Source organism: Brachyhypopomus gauderio, chromosome 4 (genome assembly GCF_052324685.1).
Source record: "Brachyhypopomus gauderio isolate BG-103 chromosome 4, BGAUD_0.2, whole genome shotgun sequence".
Classification (NCBI taxonomy): domain Eukaryota; kingdom Metazoa; phylum Chordata; class Actinopteri; order Gymnotiformes; family Hypopomidae; genus Brachyhypopomus; species Brachyhypopomus gauderio.
The window spans coordinates 35,021,607-35,049,550 of NC_135214.1; the positions used below are offsets into that span (position 1 = coordinate 35,021,607).

At 51.3% G+C, this 27,944-nt stretch overlaps 1 protein-coding gene across 1 annotated transcript; it reads left to right on the forward strand.

Moving 5' to 3' along the window:
• On the forward strand, nucleotides 1–27,931 carry rfx2 (regulatory factor X, 2 (influences HLA class II expression)). The gene is given in 21 exon segments (XM_077004301.1): nucleotides 1–200; nucleotides 12,727–12,839; nucleotides 13,220–13,303; nucleotides 13,823–13,902; nucleotides 14,048–14,118; nucleotides 14,121–14,188; nucleotides 14,191–14,271; nucleotides 14,274–14,315; nucleotides 15,774–15,848; nucleotides 16,637–16,818; nucleotides 17,989–18,108; nucleotides 18,191–18,312; nucleotides 20,636–20,754; nucleotides 22,365–22,477; nucleotides 22,756–22,907; nucleotides 23,386–23,483; nucleotides 23,719–23,868; nucleotides 24,473–24,681; nucleotides 25,469–25,622; nucleotides 25,775–25,817; nucleotides 25,923–27,931. Coding segments are annotated over 20 exon segments (2,187 nt in total). The 5' UTR covers nucleotides 1–200; nucleotides 12,727–12,734; the 3' UTR covers nucleotides 26,042–27,931.
• Nucleotides 27,932–27,944: the final 13 nt, after the last annotated feature.

Genomic DNA, 27,944 nt, shown 5'->3' on the forward strand with positions numbered 1-27,944 from the left:
TCGGTTCTTAGACCCTGACGTATGCTGGAGCGGGTAGCAACAGTTGCCTCGAGACCCCTCTCTCGCGCGCGCCCGCCCCATAGTGACTGTAGTCGTGGAGACAGTTACTTACCAACGGGGGAGCAACACTCAGCAACGGCGGCGGCGGCTCGGAGGCGAACGGGCGAGATAAGCGAAGCGCGAGCAGAGCTAAGCGCGAGGTGAATATGTCTCTCCTGATAAAAGAAGGCGATTTTAACATTAATATGTCTCTCTACTGATAAAAGAAGGCGATGTTAACGTTAATCGGCTGTATAAGTGCTTTGTACAGCATATTCTGCCCAATGTGACTCGAAGTAAGTTACTATAAAGCCTCAGTGAGTTCGTCAGTCGGGTCCTCAGCTTGGGTTTAAATATTCTGTCAGTTTAACCTCGGTTGTTTACAAAAACAACAATAACAACAACAATAACATTATTAATAATAATAATAACAATCATCCACGGCGCTTCGTTTGTGCGCTGATCCGCGCGTCCCGAGGCGTCCTCGCCATGTGAGGCGGGTGTGTGTTTCACGGCTCTGAAACTTCCGAGCGGGGGCGTTAGCGCGTTAGCCTCCCCGCTAACCGGCCGGCCGCGACCTCCCCGCGGACCGGTGGACGTGGCCGGCGGGCTCCACCGTTAAAGGCGCGTTTAACCGGCGCTCCGCTCGGGCTCCGCTCCTGTGGGCCGGTTCGGGGACTAATCCACTCGGTGGCTGGTTCGCCTAGCCCGGGTGTGTTAGCCTGCGCTGCTCCACAGGTAGTTGTGGGGTGTTTGGTGAGGGAGTTTCGGGGGTGATTTCCTCCACTAACCGGAGGGTCGTGACGGCAGCAGGAGCCGCGGGGGGAGGACGGGCGGCTCCCCCCGTGTGGACGGAGGCAACAGGTTGTTTGGAGCCGGACTGATCCGAGTGGGAAGCGACGCCGACGAGGACAAAAGCGAATAAACCAAGTTGAGGTGTAGTGAGGTCCTGCTAGACGCGCCTCACACCGGGACCGAGTCCGTCACTCAAGTGTCCAAACGCGTTTATTCGGGGCTACTGTCCGTTAAACCGGACCGAAACGGCCCGCGGTCCGTTACTAGCGCCTTTCCTACACACTACTTTCATTTTCACAATTAGATTTAATCCAATCGAAACGTTTTAGGATTATATTTTCTTCTCGAAAAAGATTCACGCGAAAATCTGTGTCTCCTGTAATCAATTAAAAGGGAATCAAACGCCTGATGTGCAGATCATTTAGTTTCAAACTAAATGATGATCTGTGCGGTGATCTGTGGTTCTCAGTAATCATATTGATGGGCTTTACATGGCACAGTCCCCGGTGGGAAGCAGTCGAAATAATTGTTTTGATATTTATTCTGTTTGTAAAAGTACTGCTACACATTTCTGACTTCTTGTTTTTCTTGTTTCCCTTCTTTCTTTAAAACGTATCGTTAAGTATAAATGTCCATTACACCGGGGATCGTTGTACAGTATTTTAAATACTCATTGAAGTACTTGGGAGTCACTCCTGGTTCTACATGTGTACGACATTACAATGGCAAGAACCGCACTTCTCCACTGACAATCGTAGGTGATTTTGACTAGTGATGCCAATGCAAATTAAATTATGCATTATGCATCGTATTCACATCCAACCCTGTGGGAGCCGTACGCGGTCTTGACAACAGCTTGACTCCTCTCACCCAAACGTGCTGTCATTCTTCCTCGGTGGGTTGCAGCCGTGTCGCCTTGGTGATGCTCCACCGCTTAATGAGAGCTCTCCGTGACAACGGTCCACAGGCCAGGTGTCTCCGCGCTCCCCTCGTGCCATTGATCCCCATTTAGCTGCGAGCAGCCATGTCTCTGAAAGCCACAATGATAATGAGCATCATTAGCGCGGGGACAGGGGCGAGGCCGGTGCCGTGTGTCGCCACGGCGATCCGTCCTGCTCCTCCGCCCAGCCGCCGATCGAGTGGTCCCGACGGGTTCTGCTCGTTAAGGCGAGGATCCACCTGTCAGAGCGATTACCGGGGCGTGGAGGTGTCCGGTGGACTCCCAGACGCCGCTGTTTGAGACGGGAGAGGGGTTGAGTATGCGGCACTTTCAGACTCGGTTGTCAGATGCGCTGGTGATTTCTAGACTAATGGAGCAGAAAAGTTTTAACAATCATCCCAGTGTGACGAGAGTCTCCAAAGACCCGTGATCTGGTGTCTCAGTGTCTCGATAATGAAATGTGTTGTCACAGGTGCATTTCCAGGCAGGATTCATCTTCCTTGTTGAGAACTGAATGATTCATGTAATTGGGGTTAATTATTGATGAGGCCAGACTCCTGCTTCCTGGCTAATGTAATGTCCAGTCAGCAGCTTGTTCTGGACACCCCAGAACTCTCTGCTGTCCCGTGTCAGGTGGACTCTCCCGCTAGCCGGCTGATTGAGTTTGTGCCTGTTCTATAGACTCCTCAAATCTGCAGTCTAATCCACTGTCCCAAATTCCACTTTAGGTTTCAATATGTAGTTAATAAGAATGAGTCTGTTTTACTAAACCTTGGCATGAAGTCACACGCTGGGTTCCCCGTGAGGGTTCTCACCACGGCGTGATGTGCGGGTGCTGTGTGGGAGCCCCACGTGAGCACCGCACGCTGCACACGCATTGATAATTACAGGCTGGTAATTGTTGAAGTATCTGAAGGAGGGATTTAGCGTAAAGCTGTGGGCAAATTGAGAACCATTTGCTCGCTTGTTTTGACAAAGCTCTCCAAATCGGCCCAAGGCTGAATCAGGCCTTTAACACACACACACACACACACACACCCTCCATAAAGAAAATAAAGGAATAGGAATGCAACTGCATGGCAGTGGAGTGAAGCGGAACAGCTGTTGTGTTTACATGGCAACTTGATACACAAATACGGGCTGTGAAGAGGAAGAGAGGAGCCGCCTTCGCAAACGGGCCGCTCTACAACCGCACTGCTCTACAACCGCACTGCTCTTGGGATTATTGCTTCATCTCTGATCACCGTGGCAGGGTCACAGGGGCAGGTCGGAGGTTAAAGCAGGAGAGTGTATGTTGTACACTACCAGTCGAGCAGGCAGAGCAGTTGGTCTTGGTTTACCCGGACTGGATTGTCAGTGTGTTTCTACACTCTCCAGAACACCGTGGTTACGCTTGGCTGGTGTAACCGGGCCGCAGTACCACTCGAGCAACCCGCCCCGCCGACCCGGTCCCGCTGTGCGATCAGGGCGACGGAGCAGCGTGTGGAACGTTGACATTTAGGGTGTGAGAGGTGGTGCATGGGCCCCCAACATGAGCTGTACACACGCACTCAGCCTCGTAAGCTCTCACACACACACACACACACGCAGCCACGTGTGCCGTCTCTGCCCACGTGCGCCGTCTCTGGCCTCGTTCCTTCCAGCGTGGCGTGGACCTGCGCCTGCCCGCCAGGGCGACCCCAGCTCCCGCTCCGTCTGTTAGTTGCCCCGAGACACCACAGACCCGCCAGGCATCCACGCTTTGTGATTGTTGTAATGGTGTCCACGGTAACTCTATACCGGGGTTTTAATGGGGCCAGCTATGGTGGAGCGGAGCTCTCAAGCAGACAGCTGCGTTGCATCCCGTGTGTGTGCGTGTGTGTGTGCACGTGTGTGTGCGCGTGTGCGTGCGTGCGCTCTCATGCACTAATACTGAATTTAGCCCATGCAGAAGAGGGGTAGAGTAGATACCCTGAACCTCCTTGGCTGCCCCTGTTGTATACCAAGTTGTTGGCCCAACTGCCTTGGCTGCCCCTGTTGTATACCAAGTTGTTGGCCCAACTGCCTTGTCACTGTCTACATGCTGCCAAAACATTTTTACTTGATCCAGATCAGGATTATGATCCTCTTACAGCACACGAGAGGGAGAGGGGCTTATAGGCCAGCGATCAGATTTCATTATTTTGATGTTGAGGGGATAATCTGTGCCTCAGAAATACTGCCAGTGCGTTGGAGCTGAGTGACTGGCGCTCTGACTCTGGGACTCTGACTCTGGGACTCTGACTCTGGGACTCTGGGGCTCTGACTCTGGGAGTCTGGCGCTCTGACTCTGGGGCGTTTTTGGGATCAACAGTTGCACTGCAGCACGTGACGCTCCTGCACACCTCTGGTCACACGTGTCCTGACGTCGGCCCCCCTCACGTCTTCCGGTGAGGTCCGTGACGGGGTGTATCAGCTCTGTGAAGTGTTTGTTTTGGTGAGGCTGTGGAGACGTCTGGAACGCTGCCGTCTGCAGAACTGGCGGAGGACAGTCTGCAGCAGGCCGTCTGAAATGTGCCAGGCTGTCTTAAACACTGTGATTTATGGTTTCACTTGATGCTCTTAATTTAGCAAAGAGCTGGAGCTTTGTGAGCTGTTTGGTATTAATCTTCTCTTATGACTTGTGAGAGGAATCCAGCAGTGAATCAGCACTCGCGGGTACACTCGCACGCTCTCGTACACTCGCACTCTCTTGTACACTCGCACGCTCGTCCTGAGCTCGCAGGCTTTCAAAAAGCTTGAGCAACAGGTGGAAACTTGTCTGGAAATGAAATGTTATTCACACACAGGCTCACCCTGGGCGTAACCCCGCCTACCCTGGGCGTAACCCCGCCCACCCTTGCTGTAGCCTCCCCTCATCAGGGCATTCCTTGCATACCACCTGGTTTGTATCGTAGCTACACAACTGCTAATTAAATTTCCTGCAACAAAACAGCACACTGGGCCCTTAGATTAGCATTACAATAGCCTTCTCTCTGTCTCGCCTCTCCCTTCCTCTCTCCCTTCTCCTCTCTTCCCCTCCCTCACTTTCTCCCCTCATCCCTCCCTCCTTCCCTCTTTTCCTTTCCTCTCTTTCGACATGGACAGTAGCAGAGCGTCACCCCGATTCCTCTCTGTCCTACAATATCTCTACTTTTCTATTTAGATAAATAAACACTTCACTTTTGGACGCTTCTATTTTCTAATGGAGCCCAAAAAAGCATTAAATGGTTTTAAGGATTGGTATTAATGTGACGATGGACAAGTGTTTGTTGACCCCCCCAGGTGTCGTCCTGTAGTGATCCATCTCTCCCCCAACATGCCTTAATGACATAATGTGTACAGGTGGACTTTGGCTTATTTCTCCTCTCGGGTCGAAACTCCCAGTAGACCCCGTCCAACGTCATTATGACTTGGGGCGACGGGACGAATATTGCTGGCTGATTATGTGGCGGGCCTGGGTCACAGGTTCACCCCGGGCCCTTGCAGTAAGTGGCTGGTGTAATGCAGAACGCCGTCCTGCTCGCGTCCCGACATCCTGTGCGTCTCTCCCGGTCCCGCAGGGACGCGTGCACAAACGCTGCGCTGTGTGAATGGCCATTCAGCGCTGCTGGAGTGCATGAATAGCTGGGGAAGTGCTGTGTTGATTCTGAGCGAGGAGAACCCTGGGTGACTCCACGCCCGCCCGCTCCACCGTATTGTCTCGCCGTCGTTCGGGGAACGCAGCGAGCGGTCCCGCTGGTGCCGGTGTGCGGGGCCAAGGCTGCTGTCGTTGGCTGGCCCAAACTCGCACCATCTGTTTGGCTGGAGGCACCAAGACGTCGGACTTTCTTGTTTATCAAACCTCAACAGCTCCTAAACGGTCAGGAGTAGAGTCATAAATCGCTGATCACATTGAAAGTCTGCTCATATTGAATGAAATACTAAAGGAAGAATTTGTGTGGTGTGTCTGCAGTGTGGCGATCTGTTCAGGTGTGTGGCGATCTGTTCAGGTGTGTGTCGCTCACGGGTCATCGGAACACACACCTCGCCGCCTGAGCTAAGAAACCCTTGGGTAATGGCAGATATGAAACAGATAGGCTCGAAGATTCTTGGATAAAAAGCCACAGAACGTGTGATCATAGTGGTGCCGACACATCTGATTGAGACCTCATCTGTATGGTCCCTTTTCTCTTCAAGTTGTTTTGGATTATGTAATGCATGGAAATGTATTTGTGGTAGTGATTGCATTTCCTCTTGGTCAGAACTTGAATTTATTTATTCCAAGCCGCTCGATGGAATCAGGGAGGTGTAATGAAGGCCGTGTTGTGTGGTTGTTTCTGGGCTCCGTCTTGGGCTGCGTAACACTGGCAGTAAACCCACACCAGAGCAGGACGATCTGCGTGTCTCTGTCATTTTGCATGCTGGCAGGAGTTATACTCCCCAGTACTGACTGGCCGGGAAGGCTGACGGCAAGCGTCTCGCCGTCCAGACATGGAGTGTTTTATTTGACGGCGGTCCATCCGAGAGGACGGCGTGTAAATGGTTCTGAAGAGGGGAGCAGTGCTGGGCTGGTGAGAGTGCTCCTGGACACGTGAGGGCCGTTCCCCACACACGTAATGCAGCGACCACGCAGGATAACGCGGCGTGACCCACGGCTTTAGGAGGCTGGGGATCCCCTCGGGTCTCTCGCAGCTCTGCTGGCGAGGTTTACGTCAGTTCTGCTGGCGAGGTTTACATCAGTTCTGCTGGCGAGGTTTACGTCAGTTCTGCTGGCGAGGTTTACGTCAGCTCTGCTGGCGAGGTTTACGTCAGCTCTGCTGGCGAGGTTTACGTCAGTTCTGCTGGCGAGGTTTACGTCAGTTCTGCTGGCGAGGTTTACGTCAGTTCTGCTGGCGAGGTTTACGTCAGTTCTGCTGGCGAGGTTTACGTCAGTTCTGCTGGCGAGGTTTACGTCAGTTCTGCTGGCGAGGTTTACGTCAGCTCTGCTGGCGAGGTTTACGTCAGCTCTGCTGGCGAGGTTTACGTCAGCTCTGCTGGCGAGGTTTACGTCAGCTCTGCTGGCGAGGTTTACGTCAGCTCTGCTGGCGAGGTTTACGTCAGCTCTGCTGGCGAGGTTTACGTCAGCTCTGCTGGCGAGGTTTACGTCAGGTCCGCGTCATCACTGAGCCGAGAGCAGAACAGTCTGAAGTGTGTGGAGCAACAGGTTGCCATGGTGTGGGTTGCCGAGGCTTTTGTGATCAGCACTTTGTTTTACAGCTCACGGTTCCTGAGGTGCAGTGAACTCCAAATGCAGAGCGATGAATCTTTTCTTCCTTTATTTAACATACTGAAACTGTGTCAGGACAGTAGTCCTGCTAGGCTGCAGTAGCAGGACACTGTGAAGGCCCCGGTTGCCGTGGCAGAGAGCAGGACTCCCTCCACTCACGCTGCTGTTCCTCTCTTTCCCTGTGTTGTTCCATCGCCATGGGCAACAAGGTAGCGTAACAACAGAAACTGAAGATCCTCCATTTTCTCATCGCGTACACGGGGTAACGGCCCTGAAAGGAGCGCGCCCCCACTGAGACGCCCACACACACCAGTGGACTTAAGGACTTGGGGTTTCTTGCCAGCCTCTTGTTGTGAAGTTTTGCTTTAAAGTATTTTAAAACACTCCAGGTCCTCTTCAGCAGACCGGACAGGAGGGGTGGAAATCTGGAAAGGGTGTGTGTGTGTGTGTGTGTGTGTGTGTGTTGGACGGGAGTTGTGTGTGTGTGTGTGTGTGTGTTGGACGGGAGTTGTGTGTGTGTCTTTGGAGGGGGGTAGTGTGTGTGTGTGTGTGTGTGTGTGTGTTGGACGGGAGTTGTGTGTGTGTGTGTCTTTGGAGGGGGGTAGTGTGTGTATGGAGGGGGTAGTGTGTGTGTGTGTTGGAGGGGGTGATCTGTGGGAGTGGAGAGTTGTAAGTGTGAACAAACGGTCTCCATGGCAACGGCAGGCTGCAGAGCTGGTGACGGATGGGCTGAGGTAGTGACAGCGGCCGGAGAGCAGGAGCTGTGTGTGTGTGTGTGTGTGTGTGTGTGTGTGTGTGTGTGTGTGTGTGTGTGTGTGTGTGTGAGACGTGCCTCCATCTTCCCAGCATAACTTCTCTCCTCTTCCTCCATCTGCAGACCCCTGACAGGCTGTCATTGCATTAGGCGTGAGTTAATGAGACAGACCAAGAACAACCTCCTTCTGGAAATCATGTCTTCATTTGCTCTTATCATTACTGCATGTGTGTGTTTCTGTTGGTGTGTGTGCACGTGTACTCATGTGTGTTTATGTATAGATTTGTCCTCCTCAGTAAGAACAACTGTTTGTGCTTTGTTCACTGTTCAGTCTTTATAGGGTACAGTGAACACACTGTGGTGTGTAGGTGCAGCGGTGTGTGTATGCAGCGTTGTGTGTGTGGTGTGTCTGTGCAGTGGTGTGTGTGGTGTGTAGGTACAGCGGTCTGTGTGTGTGTGTGGTGTCTAGGTACAACGGTGTGCTGTGTGTGGAGTGTAGGTACAGCTGTTTGTGAGTGTGTGTAGGTACTGTGTGTGTGTGTGTGTGTGTGTGTGTGTGTAGGTACAGCGGTGTGCTGTGTGTGGAGTGTAGGTACTGTGTGTGTGTGTGTGTGTGTGTGTGTGTGTGTGTGTGGGTACAGCGGTGTGCTGTGTGTGGAGTGTAGGTACTGTGTGTGTGTGTGTGTGTGTGTGTGTGTGTGTAGGTACTGTGTGTGTGTAGGTACTGTGTGTGTGTAGGTACTGTGTGTGTGTAGGTACAGCGGTGTATCTGCGCAGTGTCGTGGTGCCTGCATGGACAGGGATGTCCTGTGTAAACAGTCCTTACAGGGCAACAAGTGTCTGCTTTATTGTGCAGTCGTTTGAAGTTTCCGGTGGGCTTGTAAAAGCAATTGCTTCCATTTCCAAGGTGCAAATGGGTCTTTGCTGTGTGTGTAGTGTAGAGGGAGACGCGGTGTGTAGCCTGGTCTGTTGTTTTTGGAGCTCAGAGGTGAGCTAGCCTCACCAGTCCCGTGTCTCTGGTTTTGTTTCTTCTTCTTCTCAGATTTTCTGAAGACTTTTCCATTCCCTGTGTGTCCCCACCACGTACACACCTCCAGATCACTTTAGAAGTTCCTGAGAGTGAATCCAACCATTCGTGTAAATGTTCATATTTATATAAGAGCAGCTGACCTGCTCCTCCAGCCCTGGGCTCCCCAGCGGGCTCAAATGAATAGGTTACGTATTTATTGCTCTAAGTTTCTGGTTAATGTGAGATAGAGGGATCGTTGGGGGATGGCATTGTTTGGTTTGGGAAGTATTCTGTTCGTTGCATAGCAACAGGCTCCTGGAAACGGTAGTGGACGGTGTTGCCATTAGCAACAGTTGTTGCTCTGCAAACAATGTGGGCCAGTGCAAACAAGGGCCAAGATGGTGTGCTCCTGTTTGGAATTGAACATCTGCATGTGTTTTTCCCCCTGATTGAACGCTGTGCAGGTCAGATTGGCGGTGGTGGGTATGCTGGATACTCCCTGTACGTTCACAATCACAGCTGTTCCTTTGGTCTGATGTGTATCGTTTAATGCTGGGATCTCCGCACCCACTCTTTGTTCGAACCTCGGCCAGTTCCGCAGTGTCACTGCAGCATGGGAACCGTGGCGGGACTACACTAGTGTTTAATCACTGGGTAGCGTCGGCCCGTGGGGGACCTGCAAACCCGTCTGGGCTGTAATAAACTGGGCTCCATTCAGCCTGGCGCTGGGCTCGGTGGCCCAGAGAGAGGGGCCCCCCGCTGGCCCCCGGCCTTTGTGCTGCCGCTGGTGGGGATGTTGGAGCCTTTTAACCTGCTCTGGGCGTGGAGACGGGCAGGCTGCCACCCAACCCTGCGTCCTTCACTCCAACTTCATTAAAGTTCTGCTCAGGAGCCCCTGTAGGACAACGGGGCCGTCAGAAGGGGGCGGAGCCAGCGAGATTGACCCCTCCTCTCCTCTCTGCTCCTTCCTTCTTGTTTCTGTTCTTTTCTGTTTTCTCTCCTCACCTCTCCTTTTCTCACCTTTCCTCTCCTCCTTTTGCACGTCCATGTCCTGACTGAGTCCAGGTTGAGTCCAGGTTGAGTCCAGGTCCTTCAGTGGCGGTCGTGAGGGGGGCCCGGCTGGGTGCGGTGCTGCCCGTGTCTGTCACCTGTGGTCACCTGCTGCGTCTGACGGCTCCATTACACTGGGGTCATGTGGAGAGGGAGCTGGTGCGCCGGAATAGCGGCTGCTTTGACCACCGAGTCTCCACGTCTGGGTGCGTGGTGTGAAGTGTGGTGGCGGTGGATCGTGGTGCGGGGCTTCTCGGGGTTGGCGCACACACACACACACACACACACACACACACACACCCAGGGTGCCACATGCTCCTCTGATCACTACGTTTGCAGGAATTCCTCCCGCACGCTTTAGTTTAGCGCTGCCACAAGACTCCTGCACAGTCTCCTGCACAGTGTAGTTACTCACAGATTCGAGGTTTTGTAAGAGCAGCTTCATGCCTAATTGGTGTGTGTGCGTGTGTGCGTGTGTGTGTGTGTGTGTGTGTGTGTGTGTGTGTGTGTGTGTGCGCGCATGCGTGCACCCTGAGTTTGTTGTTCATCGCCAGGGGCAACCATGGTTTTTCCTTTTTCCTTTTTTTTTATACAGTCTTGTCAAATTTATTTGGAATTAAAGATGGCAGATAACCATTAAGCACTGTAAGTCACATGGGGAAAATGCCTAATTATCTTTTTCCCCCAAGCAGAAGGAAGAAAAAACTTTGGCTGCAGTTTATAACTGATATCGTTGTGCTGAGTTTAATCACGCGTGTAACGCACGGCGCTCATTGTTCTATTTTAAGCATGAATCACACAACAAGCTGTCAGTCCAAACCCGACTACCCCCGGTGAGTCACCCAGCACAGTCAGGCGGGCGGCAGCCGCACCAGCCCTTCTTCCTGGCCAGAGATCAGTGGCTGCTGGGCTTGGCACCCAGACCAGCTTGTGAGTGCGTGTAAGTGCTGATCTGAGACCTGTGGAGTGTGTCTGGGCTGAGGGGCGTCTGCAGCTGCGGCTGGATCAGAGACGCGAGATCCTTGTTCATATCAAACTGATGAGAGGATTTATTTGAATCCTCTGAGATATGTTGACTTCCTGTAATCCCCTCTATCTCCGAGTTTCTCTCTCTCTGTTTCTCTCGCGCTCTATCTCTGTTTCTCTCGCTCTCTCTCTCTGTGTTTCTCTCGCTCTCTCTCTCTGCCTCTCTCTGTGTTTCTCTCGCTCTCTCTCTCTGCCTCTCATTCTGTTTCTCTGGTTCTACCTTTCTCTATCCCTCCATCATTCTCCTGGAGAGACGTGGAGAAAGATGAAGTTCGAGTGTGAGCTTTAAAAAGAATAGACTGAGGGGAGGGGGGCAGAGTTAGGGTTGGTTGCCATGGCTGCCTCACCATAGTAACCAACAAACGTTTACAAAGCATTGAGGAATTTCCTCATATCAGCTGGATTATTGGAGCCCCTAGAGACGTACTCTCATTCGAAACAAACCATTGTGTGTGTGTGTGTGTGTGTGTGTGTGTGTGTGTGTGTGTGTGTGTGTGTGTGTGTGTGTGTGTGTGTGTGTGTGTGTGTGTGTGTGTGTGTGTGTGTGTGTGTGTGTGTGTGTGTGTGTGTGTGTGTGTGTTGGGGGATGTTTTCTTTTTTCATTTAAAGAGTTTGAGGAGGTAATGCCCCAACCCCCCACCCTGTGCATACACAGATTGTTCCAACCCCTCTGTGTGTGTGTGTGTGTGTGTGTGTGTGTCTCACCATTAAAATGGCATTTTAAAAATATTCCTCCCTTCCTTCTTTTACTCTCAACTTCTTACACACATGCGCATGTACACACACGTGCATTGTACCACCTTGCACACATGTGTGCATGTGCAGTGTACCATCTCCACAGACACACACACCCCTTTTTAGTTTGGTGCCTCTTCATGCACGTCATTTCCCCGCACCAGCGTAGCCCCTCCCCCTGGTGGCCCCCTCCCCCTGATTGAGCTGTAGTTCTGTGGCCCTCCAACCTGCCCAGCTGTGATCGGACTGGTAATGTGTCTTTTGTCCATGCAGTCATAATATGGTTGAAGGGGTGAGTGACTGCTGGGTTAGGGCAGCACAGACCTGCTGGGGTTGGCCAGCTCTCCACCCCTCTCTCTCTGTCTGTCTGTCTCTCTCTCTCTCTCCTCCTCCCCCTCCTCCTCTCACCCCTCTCCTCTCTCTCTCTCCTCCTCCTCTCTCTCTCTCCTCTCCCTCTCTCTCTCTCCTCTCTCTCTCTCTCTCTCCTCTCCCTCTCACCCCTCTCTCTCTCTCTCTCTCTCTCTCTCTCCTCTCCTCTCTCTCTCTCTCTCTCTCTCTCTCTCCTCTCCCTCTCTCTCTCTCCTCTCTCTCTCTCTCTCTCTCTCTCTCTCTCTCTCTCTCCTCTCTCTCTCTCTCCTCTCCCTCTCACCCCTCTCTCTCTCTCTCTCTCTCTCTCTCTCTCTCCTCTCCCTCTCTCTCCTCTCTCTCTCTCTCTCTCTCTCTCTCTCTCTCTCTCTCTCTCCTCTCCCTCTCACCCCTCTCTCTCTCTCTCTCCCTCTCTCTCCTCTCTCTCTCTCTCTCTCCTCTCCCTCTCACCCCTCTCTCTCTCCTCTCCCTCTCACCCCTCTCTCTCTCTCTCTCTCCTCTCCCTCTCACCCCTCTCTCTCTCTCTCTCTCTCTCTCTCTCCTCTCCCTCTCACCCCTCTCTCTCTCTCTCTCTCTCTCTCTCTCTCTCTCTCTCTCTCTCTCTCTCTCTCTCCTCCCCTAGCTGATGTTCTCTCAATAGCCTCTTTGTGGGTCCTGCTGGCACAAGCGCTGCCTCCTTTAGCGCCCCCCCCCCGGCAGACCTGCAGTCGCACTGGGGGGCCCTTCTCACATGCTGTGTGTGTGTGTGTGTGTGTGTGTGTGTGTAGAGATCATCATGCAGAATTCTGAGGGAGGGTCAGAGGCGACATCCACCGTGACACTGAGGACGTCGACATCAGCACAAGCACCTGTTGTACAGCCTGTTCCTGCATCACAACAGGTACACACACACACACACACACACTCACTCACACACACACACACACACACACACACAGGGGGGAGTGGGTGTGAGTGGGGGGAGTGGGGCAGGCCTGGCTCAGGTGTGTGTGTTCGCACTGACTCTTACCAGAGTCTTCCTTCTCCATCTCCCCACGTCGTGCCATCATTGGGTGCTGGAGGTGGAGCAGAAGTACAGCCCACCAGGGAGGTTCTGGGAGGTTCTGGGAGGTTCTGGAGGTTCTGGGAGGTTCTGGGAGGTTCTGGGCTGCTGGAGGACACTGGTCTTCCAGGACACTGCCAGCCTTCTTATCAAATCATAAGAAGCACTGATTATTGTGTGTGTGTGTGTGTGTGTGTGTGTGTGTGTGTGTCCTGCAGCGAGTGTTGGTTCAGGCCACAGGCTCTTCCCAGAAAGGAGGACAGGTGCAGCAGCTGCCTAGGGTGCCTCAGGTTCCTCCGCAGGTACACACACACACAACCTCTCCCAGGACACACATGTGGTAGTCTCACACACGTCTTTCACATCCTGCCAAGTTGCCGCACCTTTCTCCTATCTGTGTTCTCCTCCCTATCTCCTCTCACCTTCTCCTTCTCCCTTCCTGCCTCTCTTTATCTCTGTGTCTGCAGACACCTCTCCTAAAGAGAGGAGATGGGGCCCAAACACACTCACTCCTGTCCTCTCTCACTCTCTCACTCTCTCTAGCCTGTCTGGATGCTTCATTAGCAGCATGCTTTCCTCTGCCACCCCCCAGCTCTGAGCACTATTGCCAGGGTCCTGCAGGGTCCCGCACTAGTCCCTCACCCAGACCTGTGGCCCCGCCGCACACTGCCACTCTCGTCTTTAACCATTTAAGCCTTGACAATGCATTGATTTATGCTACAGCTGTGTGTGTGTGGTGTTTGTGTTTGTGTGTGTGGTGTGTGGTGTGTGTGGTGTGTTTGTGTGTGTGTGGTGTGGTGTGTGTGTGTGGCCCGGGGCAGGTGCAGCAGGTCCAACATGTCTACCCCTCCCAGGTGCAGTATGTGGAGGGAGGAGAGGCGGTCTATCCCAACGGCACCATGTGAGTGTCCTGCTCACCGTCCCGCAGCTCCACCCCTCCTGTCACGTAGCTGATGCCCGCCTGACCTTTCCCAAGGTCAAAACGCTTATAGCCTGATTATAACACCCACCCCCCCTCTCTCTCTCCCTCCTCTCCCCTCACTCAGTCGTACTGCGTACTCCTATAACCCCGATGCCCAGCTGTACGGACAAGGCAGTGGCAGCACCTACTTTGACTCCCAGGCGGGGGGGCCCAGGTCACCACGGTGGTCTCCTCGGCCAGTGGAGTGCCTCCCCACGGCATAGGATGGGCATCGCCATGGATGTGGGTGGCAGCCAGATCATCTCCAGCGGCAGTGCCTACCTGATCCACGGGGGGATGGAGGGGGGCCGCGCCACCACACCTCGCACTCCTCCCGCTCCTCTTCTGCAATGGTACGACCCGCTGCTCTTCTGCTGTGTTGGGACCAAGGCCTTTGTGCTGGACTCCCCCCTCCCACCCTGGATACCAGTCATGTCTGATGCCGTGTTACGTCTTCATGGTGCGGTTTAGGCCTCTGTTGGATGGTCTCAGCGAGGCGTTGCAGGGCAACAGGTGTTTTAAATATAAAACCCTTTTTTAAAATCAAAATGTCTTGGCACACGCTTGATGGAATTCTGCTCTAGTGATGAGCTGATGAAATGAAGCAGCTGTTCAGACACTCACGGCGTGTCTAAACCTCCAGCGTGTAGTTTCAGACAGTAGAACAGGACGAGGGCAGATGGAGAGTGAAAGACATGGAGACAGACGGTACTAGAGACTCTAGGGGAGAGTGGACGACAGGTGGGAGAAGAGACGAGGACATGGGTGAAAGGGGGGCTGTGATTGGTCAGTGGGGACGCTCCGTCCTCACCATCCTGCTCGGTGACTGCTGTCCCTCGGGCTGCACTGGTCTTTGTCTCACAGACACCCAAACGCCCTGCGACAGAACGACCCGCCAGCACCTCCCCGCTGGGCCCACAGCCCCAGGGAGCCTTTAGAAGACCTGGAATGATGCCTGCTTTTTTCTTTTTATCCTTCCTTCCTTTGCTCTCTCTCTCACTCTCTCACTCCCACTCTCACTCTCTTTTTTGAAGTTTTGTCACTCTTCTGTGTGTCTCTGGCCTGCCGTCTCTCATCATGAAAGAGCAGGTGGGGGTATTTCTGTGCCCCCCCAGCTGGGACGTCAGGCCTCCCTCCACCTACAGCAGCCAAAAAACAAGCAACTCTACAAAGCTTCACTCCTCATATGTGGCCAGAGGAAAGAACTCTTTTTTTATTTTTTATTTTTTTTTGCTTTGTTAAACTTATTCACTTTTCCAGAAGGTTGGAGTGAAAGCGCAGGGCACCCCATCTACATCTCCAAACACTCACACACAAGCCAAGTGGGAAGACGTGGCTGGAATGGGCATCGTGAATATGTAGCGCGTTAGCTTAGCGTAGCCTTCGCCCCAGCACCCGCCACACTGCAGAGCACCAGACCGAGGGCTTAGCGCTGGCTTATGTGCTGGAGTTAGTATGCACTACACTGTGTGAGGGGAAGAGAGGACTCTGGTCTGCAGCCTAACACCCCCCCCCCCCCCCCCCCCCCCCCACCCCATATATTTGCATGCGTTTTGTTCACTGGTAACGAGTTTGGCTGCAAGCCCACTGACTGTGATGGAAATGCCCTGATCTGGCTAAAGCTAACAGTCTCATTGCCTTCTCTCTTCTTTTTTGTTTTGTTTTTTGCATTTTCTTTTCCTCCGTCGCCACCCACACCCAACTCTCTCTCTCTCTCTCTCTCTCTCTCTCTCTCTCTCTCTCTCTCTCTCTCTCTCTCTCTCTCCCTCCTGGTTCGATATCTTGCATGCCCTCCCTCTCTCTCCCTGTAGCTTGAAATGGCGATTGAAAACCTCCAAAAGTCTGAAGGGATCGCCTCTCACAAGAGCAGCCTGCTCAACAGCCATGTAAGTCACCCCACAAAACTTTACTTCAAAAGCCGCGAGGGCGCAGGACCCCCACTGTGGAAGGGCTCTCGCTTGCTCCGCCTTGCTCTGCCTTTCTCCGCCCCCGGTCCCGCCTCCTGGTCCCTTCTCCCGCCTCTTACTGTTGGTGCATGCGTCTGTGGACGGGGGGAATAGGGTCTTTGATTGACCTGCATGCTTTTAAAAAGAGACTTCCAGGTGTGTGTGTGTGCACGCGCGTGTGTGTGAGAGGGACAGAGATCTTGCACCACCACCATTGAACTATTCTTATACATAGTGGTTACATTCACACACTTGCCACACAATATTGTCCCTGGTTCACATACCAGCACAATGACGGTGAGCAGCCATACAGTATGTAGGTGGTCAACCCTCCCAGTGACGAGTACTTCACATGTGCACTGGTTGCCTCAGCAGGGGTGTGTGAGTGGGGAGTGATGTAGGTACCCTGCTCCACATGGGACTCCCAGACCTGCGGTAAATGCCCTGTTCTCTGTGGAAGTGTGTGTCCACGTGTGTGTGTGGTCACCGAGGGCCACATCTGTCCACTCTTCTGTCAGCTTATAAACTCTTACACATGTAGGAACCTTTGTGAAATATCGTTGAGTAATTATGCTGTCAGACGCTCTGGTTTTCTGTACGCTGCAGTATTTTTCAAACTTCAAGCACATGAGGCTGGTGTGTGTGTGTGTGTGTGTGTGTGTGTGTGTGTGGGTGTGTGTGTGTGTGTGTGTGTGTGTGTGTGTGTGTGTGTGTGTGTGTGTGTGTAGCTGCAGTGGCTGCTGGATAACTACGAGACTGCGGAGGGCGTGAGTCTCCCGCGTAGCTCCCTCTACAACCACTACCTGCGCCACTGCCAGGAGCAGAAGCTGGACCCCGTCAACGCCGCCTCCTTCGGCAAACTCATCCGCTCCGTGTTTATGGGCCTGCGTACACGCCGTCTCGGCACCAGGTCTCTCTCTCTCTCTCTCTCTCACACACACACACACACACCTGCTGCATAGGTATTAATATGAATATGCTCTCTGGGAAGACTTCCTGTCTGTTCCGACCTGGGAGAGTGTGTATGGTGGTGTACTGATGATGGATCATACAGTCGAGCTCCTAGTCAGTGTTCCAGATCATCCACAAGATCTGTGTGGAGATCTGGGATGTGAGCAGGACACTGGAGATCCTCCATACCAATGGTGGTGTGGTTTACACCTCTCCAGAGAACATGTCTCCACCGCTCTAGAAACCCATGTCCACATGGTTCTGGTGCTGGTGTTGCCTTCAGAGGCCGTTTGGAGCTCTGCACTGATGCAGCAGGAGATGGGAAACACCCCTCAGTGTCTGGCACGGACTCCTCAAAGGTGGCGAGACGGTACCCGCATTTAAACTCCCTGAGCTCCTCAGTGTGAGACGTTGTACTGTCGCTGTTTGTCTATGGAGATAACACAGCTAGCTGCTTGACTTTATACACCCGTTAGTAACGGCTGTGGCTACACCTTTAGTTCAGTACACTGCAGTGAGATCTTCACTACAAGGTTTCCAGGGGGACGAGATGTTTCAGATACAGATTCATCAGCTGTACCAGTAAAATGTTTCTGAAGTTCTACAAGGTGGAACCAGTTTCTGTTCTGGACAAAACCAGAAGTTTTCATTCTGACCTTCATTCCGTGTGGTTGTAGAGTTCAGAGAGTGTAAACCATCTCCTTTACTTTGGGTTTCCTAACTTCATTGCTGCCATAGCAACAGCTGGCAATGTCCATGCATACTAGAAACAGGAACTTCACAGTTCCGCCGGTCCGGAGGTGTTCAATAAACCGATCAGCAAGCTGCCTCTTGGTTTCTACATTGTGAAGCTGATTACATCTCCTGCATGAGATACGATACAGGGCTCCTGCATTAGTGTGTGGGGAGCAGTAGACTATGATGGCTCATCAGAACTGAGCAAAGTCCAGCTGAGCTGTCATGTGACCTCCAAAGGTAACTCTCATATAGGGAAATATTTGCACATTTTTCACAGATTTACTTCTCTTGCTTGCATTTTTACCCGTCATATTTCAAACACACTTGCACCCGTGTTCATAGTGTTTTTTCCACAAGACATAAACACCTCTGCTACTGCTGTGTGTCGCAGGGGGAACTCGAAGTACCACTACTACGGCATACGCCTGAAGCCCGATTCTCCTCTGAACCGGCTGCAAGAGGACTCTCAGTACATGGCAATGAGACAGCAGCCTGTTCACCAGAAACAGAGGTGCCTGCGTGTGCCTGCGTGTGCCTGCGTGTGTGTGTGTGTGTACCGGCCCTGCCTGACCTCTGTGTTTCCTGCTGACCAGGTTCAAGCCGCTGCACAAGGTGGATGGACTGGGGGACGGACTGTCCAGTGGGTCTCAACACTCCAGCAGCACAGCGGAGCAGAGCGTGGCTGCTCAGAGCCAACACCACCAACAGTACATAGGTGAGATCACTCAACACCACCAACAGTACATAGGTGAGGAACACTCAACACCACCAACAGTACATAGGTGAGATCACTCAACACCACCAACAGTACATAGGTGAGATCACTCAACACCACCAACAGTACATAGGTGAGATCACTCAACACCACCAACAGTACATAGGTGAGATCACTCAACACCACCAACAGTACATAGGTGAGGAACACTCAACACCACCAACAGTACATAGGTGAGATCACTCAACACCACCAACAGTACATAGGTGAGGAACACTCAACACCACCAACAGTACATAGGTGAGATCACTCAACACCACCAACAGTACATAGGTGAGATCACTCAACACCACCAACAGTACATAGGTGAGATCACTCAACACCACCAACAGTACATAGGTGAGATCACTCAACACCACCAACAGTACATAGGTGAGGAACACTCAACACCACCAACAGTACATAGGTGAGATCACTCAACACCACCAACAGTACATAGGTGAGATCACTCAACACCACCAACAGTACATAGGTGAGATCACTCAACACCACCAACAGTACATAGGTGAGATCACTCAACACCACCAACAGTACATAGGTGAGGAACACTCAACACCACCAACAGTACATAGGTGAGGAACACTCAACACCACCAACAGTACATAGGTGAGATCACTCAACACCACCAACAGTACATAGGTGAGATCACTCAACACCACCAACAGTACATAGGTGAGATCACTCAACACCACCAACAGTACATAGGTGAGATCACTCAACACCACCAACAGTACATAGGTGAGATCACTCAACACCACCAACAGTACATAGGTGAGATCACTCAACACCACCAACAGTACATAGGTGAGATCACTCAACACCACCGGCAGTACATAGGTGAGATCACTCAACACCACCGGCAGTACATAGGTGAGATCACTCAACACCACCGGCAGTACATAGGTGAGATCACTCAACACCACCGGCAGTACATAGGTGAGATCACTCAACACCACCAACAGTACATAGGTGAGATCACTCAACACCACCAACAGTACATAGGTGAGATCACTCAACACCACCAACAGTACATAGGTGAGATCACTCAACACCACCAACAGTACATAGGTGAGATCACTCAACACCACCAACAGTACATAGGTGAGATCACTCAACACCACCAACAGTACATAGGTGAGGAACACTCAACACCACCAACAGTACATAGGTGAGGAACACTCAACACCACCAACAGTACATAGGTGAGGAACACTCAACACCACCAACAGTACATAGGTGAGATCACTCAACACCACCAACAGTACATAGGTGAGATCACTCAACACCACCAACAGTACATAGGTGAGGAACACTCAACACCACCAACAGTACATAGGTGAGATCACTCAACACCACCAACAGTACATAGGTGAGATCACTCAACACCACCAACAGTACATAGGTGAGAACACTCAACACCACCAACAGTACATAGGTGAGGAACACTCAACACCACCAACAGTACATAGGTAGGAACACTCAACACCACCAACAGTACATAGGTGAGATCACTCAACACCACCAACAGTACATAGGTGAGATCACTCAACACCACCAACAGTACATAGGTGAGGAACACTCAACACCACCAACAGTACATAGGTGAGGAACACTCAACACCACCAACAGTACATAGGTGAGAACACTCAACACCACCGGCAGTACATAGGTGAGAACACTCAACACCACCGGCAGTACATAGGTGAGGAACACTCAACACCACCAACAGTACATAGGTGAGATCACTCAACACCACCAACAGTACATAGGTGAGAACACTCAACACCACCAACAGTACATAGGTGAGATCACTCAACACCACCAACAGTACATAGGTGAGAACACTCAACACCACCAACAGTACATAGGTGAGAACACTCCTCTACTCAACACCACTCTACTCAATACACAGTACTCCAAAGTGCATATAGAAAGGAAACACTAATAAACCAGCTCAATACCAGCAGCAGTCCATAATTAATTAATTTAGCCAAACCCAGGACCAGTAGTACATGTGTAATTAATATTGTGATATTCACACCACTAGTAGGGCATGGATACATAATACTGCAGTACCAGGTGTGACAGTAGGAGACCTTACATACTATATAGCTATATAGCTTCTTAACATGTATGCATACCAACACACTCCTGAACACATGATCACGATCTGTCCATCAGTGTTTAGGGCATTAATATGTGTGTGTGTGTGTGTGTGTGTGTGTGTGTGTGTGTGTGTGTGTGTGTGTGTGTGTGTGTGTAGATGTGTCCCACGTCCTTCCCCCTTTCCCATCTCTTGATCTGGGCTCTTGCCCACTGCCTGAGCGGATCACCATGAACGATGTGAAAAAGCTTCAGGGCATCTACAGGGACCACTGTGAGGTACAAATGTCCTGTCTCTCCCTCACACACACCCTGGGGTTGTCCTCTGGGGGGCTGTTCTCCGGGCTGTCGTCCTCTGGGGGGCTGTCCTCCTCTGGGGGGCTGTCCTCTGGGGGGCTGTCCTCTGGGGGGCTGTCCTCTGGGGGGCTGTCCTCTGGGCTGTCGTCCTCTGGGGGGCTGTCCTCTGGGGGGCTGTCCTCTGGGGGGCTGTCCTCTGGGCTGTTCTCGGGGAGAGTGCTGCTCTGATGGGCCCTCCCACTCCCTCCCAGATCAGCTCACACCTTTTGTTCCAAAACACCTTTCATCCTTTGCTCAGTGCCTTTCCAGTCATGCCAATTAACCTTTCAGCCAGCAACACACACACACACACACACACACACACACACACTCTCTCTTCCCTTTTGTCTGTGGCCAGATTTTTCCCTTGTCAATCAAGGAAAGACCTTTACCTCCTCCTTCCTTTGTATCTTTTTTAACACGAACAAGGCTTACTTATACGTGATACTGTGTAATGTATAGATCTTCATTATGAACATTTCAGACAGTTTTTCGTGGTGGCAGAGGTTGTGAAGTGTTGTTCATTGGATACATGTAAACACACACACATGTAAACACACACAGATGTGGCTGAGAATGCCGTTCTTCACATGTCTGTTACAAGTGCTGTAATTTTACAACCATGCTGGGGTTTTTTTCCTCTCTTTTTCTGGACTGAAAAAAGAAATCGAGTTAAAAAACACTTGTTTGTCAAGGCAGGGGAATTTTCCCCTTTTTTTGTTTTTTTGAGTGCAGTGTTTGAGCTGTTGCTGGGGCAACAGTAAACAGGGTTGCCATGGCAACCTGGCAGGGAAGCCAAAACATATCGCGTGATTGGTGGAAGGCGGAGAGGGGAGTGCACACGCGCGCGTGTGTGTGTGTGTGTGTGTGTGTGCTATAGGGCTGTGTAACTGGATATAGGAGCAAGTGTCCTGCCACGGGAGAATCTCTGAGCAGAGTGTGAAACGCTCTCGACGGGGACAGTGCGCCAGTGTGCACACACTCACTTTTACTCCACGGCTATAAATACCACAATCTGCACACTCGTTTTGTCCCTGTGCAAGATATTTGCAGCAGAATCCTTCTCATTTTAGCAGCTTGAGCGTGTTTGTGTGGCTGGGTTCCTGAGACGTGTGCGGGCCTCTTGATGTTGGTCACTGTGAGGAGGCTCTGCTCCTGCAGGCTAACACCGCTAATGAAGAGAGAACTCATTATCCAGGATATGGATACAGCAGATTTAGACACAGAACTTACTTGTACACTGTCCTAACACACACACACACACACACACACACACACACACACACACACACAAAGAACTGCTGAAAAACAGTGTTTCAACGAATCCCTTAGATGACACACATCACAATTTTTAAAAGTGTTCTTTCAACACAACTCTTATTTTTGAGTTGCCCCATAACATAATTTTTTGTATGTGTGAAACCTTTCACCATTCCTGTGTTTTTGGCACTGTAATAGACACACACACACACACACACACACACACACGCGTCTTCCTGTCTGGCGCGAGTGATTGTCCCGTACACTCCGCTCAGCTCTCTTCTCCTCCACAGGCCACTCTGGACGTGGTGATGAATCTGCAGTTTCACTTCATAGAGAAGCTATGGCAGACCTTCTGGTATTCAACACTGCCCTCTAGTGACGGCACCAGCTCCATCCCCACCAGGTTGGCCCCAGCGACTACACACACCCACCCTTCACACTCTGTGGTCTGTTTCAAACCCGCCCCAGAAGTCTTATGTCACCTCCTTGTGCTGATTTTAAAGCTTTTTCCCAGTTTTTCAAAGTATCTGCGTGCCACATTTTCACTAATTGTGGCAATCTTTTTTTATGCTTTACTGGACAGATGTTTTCATTGGTCCAATGAAACGGCCGGAACTTTCTTACATTAGCATACTTGCGGGTGATTGGACCGTCTCGGTAACTGGGCCTTTGTCTCCACAGCGAGGACGATATGGAGGGTGTGATCCCCCGGGAGAAGCTCATCGCTCTGTGCAAGTTTGAGCCGGTCAAGCAGTGGATGAGGAGCTGTGATCACATCCTGTACCAGGCGCTGGTGGAGATCCTCATCCCCGACGTGCTCCGCCCAGTGCCCAGTCAGTACCGCCCCCGTGTGCCCCGCCCCCACAGGCCCCGCCCCTCCACGCTGCCATTTACACGCTGGCCTTCTGTGTCCTGCGTGCCCCTCTCTGTACGCCACTCCACATGTACAGGGTTGTGATACACCAGAGATACACAAGAGTATACTTCTCTTTACTCTTGGCCCTGTGATCTGGACGTCACTACGCACTCTAAATAGATCTGTTGGGTCTATCTGGAGCTGTACTGTGGAGGTGGTGGTGGTGGAGGTGGAGGTGGTGTACTGTAGTGCAGACAGTCCTAGAACCTGGTCAGGCTTCATCGTTATGCTTCTGTGTTGCTCTTATGATTTATGATAATGTATGCTATAATATTCAAAGATGTTCATTATGGTCATCAGACAGATGTATGTAGTGATATTTAATAGTCTCAGATGCTGTGGTGATGTCTTGTATGCTCTGACCTGGTTGTGTTGTGTGTGTTTCTCTGCTGCAGGTACACTCACCCAGGCTATTAGGAACTTTGCCAAAAGTCTGGAGGGTTGGCTCACCTCAGCCATGAGCAGCTTCCCCCAGGAGATCGTGCGCACCAAGGTAGCACCTCCGCTCAGGGATGAAGCATTCAGGACACAGTGCATATTTATCCAAACTCTGACTGTGTGTGTGTCTGTGTGTGTGTCTGTGTGTCTGTGTGTCTGTGTGTGTGTGTCTGTGTGTCTGTGTGTGTGTGTGTGTGTGTGTGTGTGTGTGTGTGCGTGCGTGCGTGTCTGTGCGTGCGTGTGTGTCTGTGTCTGTGTGTGTGTGTGTGTGTGCGTGTGTGTGTGTTCAGGCTGCAGTAGTGAGTGCGTTCGCCCAGACCCTACGCAGGTACACCTCTCTGAACCACCTGGCCCAGGCAGCACGGGCCGTCCTCCAGAACACCTCCCAGATCAACCAGATGCTCAGCGACCTCAACCGCGTCGACTTTGCCAACGTGCAGGTGTGACCTCGTCTTCGGTCTGCTGGTTTTAGCTTAGCCCCCATCCTCACACCAGGGTTTAGCCCCCATCCTCACACCAGGGTTTAGCCCCCATCCTCACACCAGGGTTTAGCCCCCATCCTCACACCAGGGTTTAGCCCCCATCCTCACACCAGGGTTTAGCCCCCATCCTCACACCAGGGTTTAGTGTCCACACCAGGGTCCTGCTGGAAAAGGCACCAGTGTAGCCACAGATTGCCCAGACTACAGCATATAACTAACAATATGAAGTAGAAATGTAATGTTAGGCTAATTTGTTAAGGTGAACACAGAGCCTGTAATCCCTCCCTCCCCTTTAGTCCACAAGGGCTCCACAGTCCTGAAGAACTGCCCTGTGTGAGCGTGCTACACCACTGTGGTGGTGTGACTGTCCTACATCACAGCACTTATGCTGAAAGGAACATTTATCACTTTGGTGTTTGTTGCAAACGTGTTTTAAATAGCTCTGAAACACATTTCTCCTGAATCTTTGGCATGAACTTTTCCTGGGGGGTGTTGAGAAGCTGAACACCAGCGAGATGGAGACTGTGGGGTTATCACTCACCGCGTGCGTGTGTTGCTACAGGAGCAAGCCTCGTGGGTGTGTCAGTGTGAGGAGAGCGTGGTGCAGCGTCTGGAGCAGGACTTCAAAGTCACCCTGCAGCAGCAGAGCTCCCTGGACCAGTGGGCCGCCTGGCTGGACAGCGTGGTGACCCAGGTGCTGAAGGGCCACGAGGGCAGCGCCACCTTCGCCCGAGCCGCACGCCAGTTCCTCCTCAAGTGGTCCTTCTACAGGTACCACGGACCTCATCCAGGGGGCCACGCCCCTTAACCTTACCCACGCCCCCTTTTCCTTACCCACGCCCCCTTTACCTTACCCACGCCCCCTTTACCTTACCCATGCCCCCTTTACCTTACCCACGCCCCCTTAACCTTACCCACGCCCCCTTAACCTTACCCAAGGATACTGTAGCTAGTCTGAAGGGTGGCTTCTCCACCCGTGTGTGGTAACCTGTATGTCAGCAGTGCTGTGTGGATCAAGGTGTCTCCACCCATGTGTGGTAACCTGTAGCTCAGCGGGCAGCTCCAGTCCACTGTAGGCCGGCGTCTCACTTCAGTCTCACTTGTACTAGAGCATTAAATGAAAAGCATTTTTATGATCAGAGGTGTCAATTCCAGGTTCAGAAAGTAAAAGTCCTCACCAGGATTTTGCTCAGGCTTCCTGGATTGTGTTGATTCCACTAATTTTACCTGGATTGATCTTAGAAGATCTAGCAAGCTTGAGCAAAATCCTGGTGAGGACTTTTACTTTCTGAACCTGGAATTGACGCCTCTGTTTACTATGCATATAGTCGTTCTACACTGAATTAAAACACAAGCCACAGGCTCCACTCTGCCCTCTGGTGGAGAACAGAGAAGACGCTTCATATGGCTGACTGTTGGGAAGCTGAATTGTTTATGTAAAAATGCCTTTGATTTTACCAGTGTACTGTTCGATTCAGATGATTTGCATATGCGTACGGTCTCCACGGTGATGAGAGGTGGTTTACGGTGGTTGCTATGGTGCTGTTTCCCGGTGCAGCTCCATGGTGATCCGTGACCTGACCCTGCGCAGTGCCGCCAGTTTCGGTTCCTTCCACCTGATCCGCCTGCTGTACGACGAGTACATGTTCTACCTGGTGGAGCACCGCGTGGCCCAGGCCACCGGGGAGACGCCCATCGCCGTCATGGGAGAGGTGTGTGAGAGTCTCGTGAGACTCAGTGGAGCTGACAGTGTTATTAGGGTGGTACATTCACTCCCTACATATGCTGTAGTATCTGTACACACAAACCTGTCCACTCTGCCCTGACTGTGTTTTAATATGAACGTTGTTTTTTTGACCTGTAGTTCAGTGACCTCAGCTCTGTGATTCCCTCACTCATGGAGAAAGGTACAGGCAGAAGTTCTACTGACACACACACACACACACACCCCTCCCTTATGGTCCTGTTCAGGAAATGGCTCTAGAAGGTTCTCTCTGTCTTTCCCCCCTCAGATCAGTTCTCTGATGACATGAGTGACTTGGGCAGTGATGGTGACGTGTCCCGGGGCACGTGTGAACCTGCCGTGAAGAGAGAGAGGATCGAGATCAGCCACTCGCTGCAGGAGATCTGAAACGGCTCCTCCGAGGCTGTGTGTGTGTGTATGTGTGTGTGTGTGTGTGTGTGTGTGTGTGTGTGTGTGAAGACTCCACTGTCCTCGCATTGGGTGAAATCTTGTTCATGGATTAACAAAAGCTTACAGGAGTTTAGTGTGTATAGAGGTTTGATGGCTGTAATCTACTTGAGGTTTGCTGGTGCCCCCCCTTGTTTGTTTCTCTTTTGATCTAAACTGTGCCTCTGAGCTCAGCACTCTGTGTCTGAGTGTGTGTGTGTGTAGGTTGTGTCTGTGGTTTAATTTCAGTCCCTTTTGCCATAGTATCTTCTCAGTGCCTTAGAGTGGAGCAGAGGTGCCCCTGGCCCGCACCTGCCCCGCACCTGCTCCTGGTGGGACTGTGGTCATGTAGTCCAGCCCCTGCTCAGCAGGACTGCTCACCACCTCCAGCTGTGGTTGGGAGCGCCCGCACGGGCCCAGCAACACGCGCCTCCTCCCCGCGGCCCCTGGCGTCAGGAACGTGGACGTTGCTGTTCTGTTCCTTTTAAAACATTAAAATAAATAAAGTGTAAAACAACCCTGGCCATAGGAGATGTGCTGTCAGCTGTTGATACCTCAACTGTTTCTATACTGTGTTTTGTTTCTGTGGGATTTGCTTGTGAAGAGATTAGAGGGGTTAGTGAGGGCTCATGAAACCCTGGGCACACGTGCCGTCTTAGGTGTACATAGGATTTTCCTGTTTCTGGTTAATGATTTTTTGGCATAAATTTAAGGATCGGTGTAAGTGCTAAGGTTTACTGCATTAACTGTTGAGCTAGTCATGATGGATGTTTCTGAGAAGGACTGAATCCTGCTCACATCTCTGATTGGCTTCTGGATATTCGTTTGAGTTCTGAAGTTTCTGTGCAGTTTTTAAAAGGGCAGGACTAGCCGTTGTTGATATGATGAATGTGACGGTATGGGAGTCAAATACTGTTTTACTCAGCAGAAGGACCTAGACATAATCCCGTCCTGGCTAGTTAGATGTTTGTGTTCATTTTGATCAACCATACTTACCCAAGTCAAATTTTTACACTGCGCAGATATTCTTTGTAAATGTAACATTTTAGAACTTTTACACGTTTTTAAATAGATCTTCCAGATAATAGGAAAAAGAATTAAAATGGGGAAAATATTATAAATGAATGTGTAATACCTACCGCATCTCAAGATGCTATAGGACATGAAGGTGTTTTGTTCACCCATTCAAGCTGCAGATTTTCTGAAGGACTCATTAGATGCTAGCAGCACCTTTTACAATATGCACATATTTTACTCAACGTGGCCTCGGTGCTGTATTTCCAATATTAAATTCTTTCATTTATTTTTGCCCATACGTGTTGTATCTATTTATAAGAGCCCCACTCACTGTTCTAGTATCTGATCACTTCTATGGGGCTCAATTTTATTCATTTCTAATCAAAATGGTCTAAAGATTGTGATGGATTTCCAGTGGAGTTCCTTCTCTTGATCCGAGGGGCGGAGTCAGGAGTGCTGTCTGGTGTTTCAGTTCCCTCCCCCTCCACAGGTGCTGGAGCTACGTCTCCACGCCGCTGCAGGCGTATCTAAGCCCTGCACAAGGGGGTGGGGCTACAGTGGCCCCTCACTCTGTGTAACTTGGTTAGTTTTTTCTTTTTTTGTAATGCTGTTTTAGATTTTCTGGCTACGAATTATTTTTATGGGAATAGATCTGATGCTCCTCACTATATTGATACCTTATTTTTGTGTTTTTTGGAAAACCAACTGTTCTGGGCTCTCCCTGACCTCGGCCAAGAACTATAGTCTGTAACAAAACTGCTTAATTTGATTGTATTTTGTACTGTTAAAAAAAAAAAAAAGAAAAAAAAGAGGGTAATAAACTGGTGTAAACCACTCACGCGTCAAC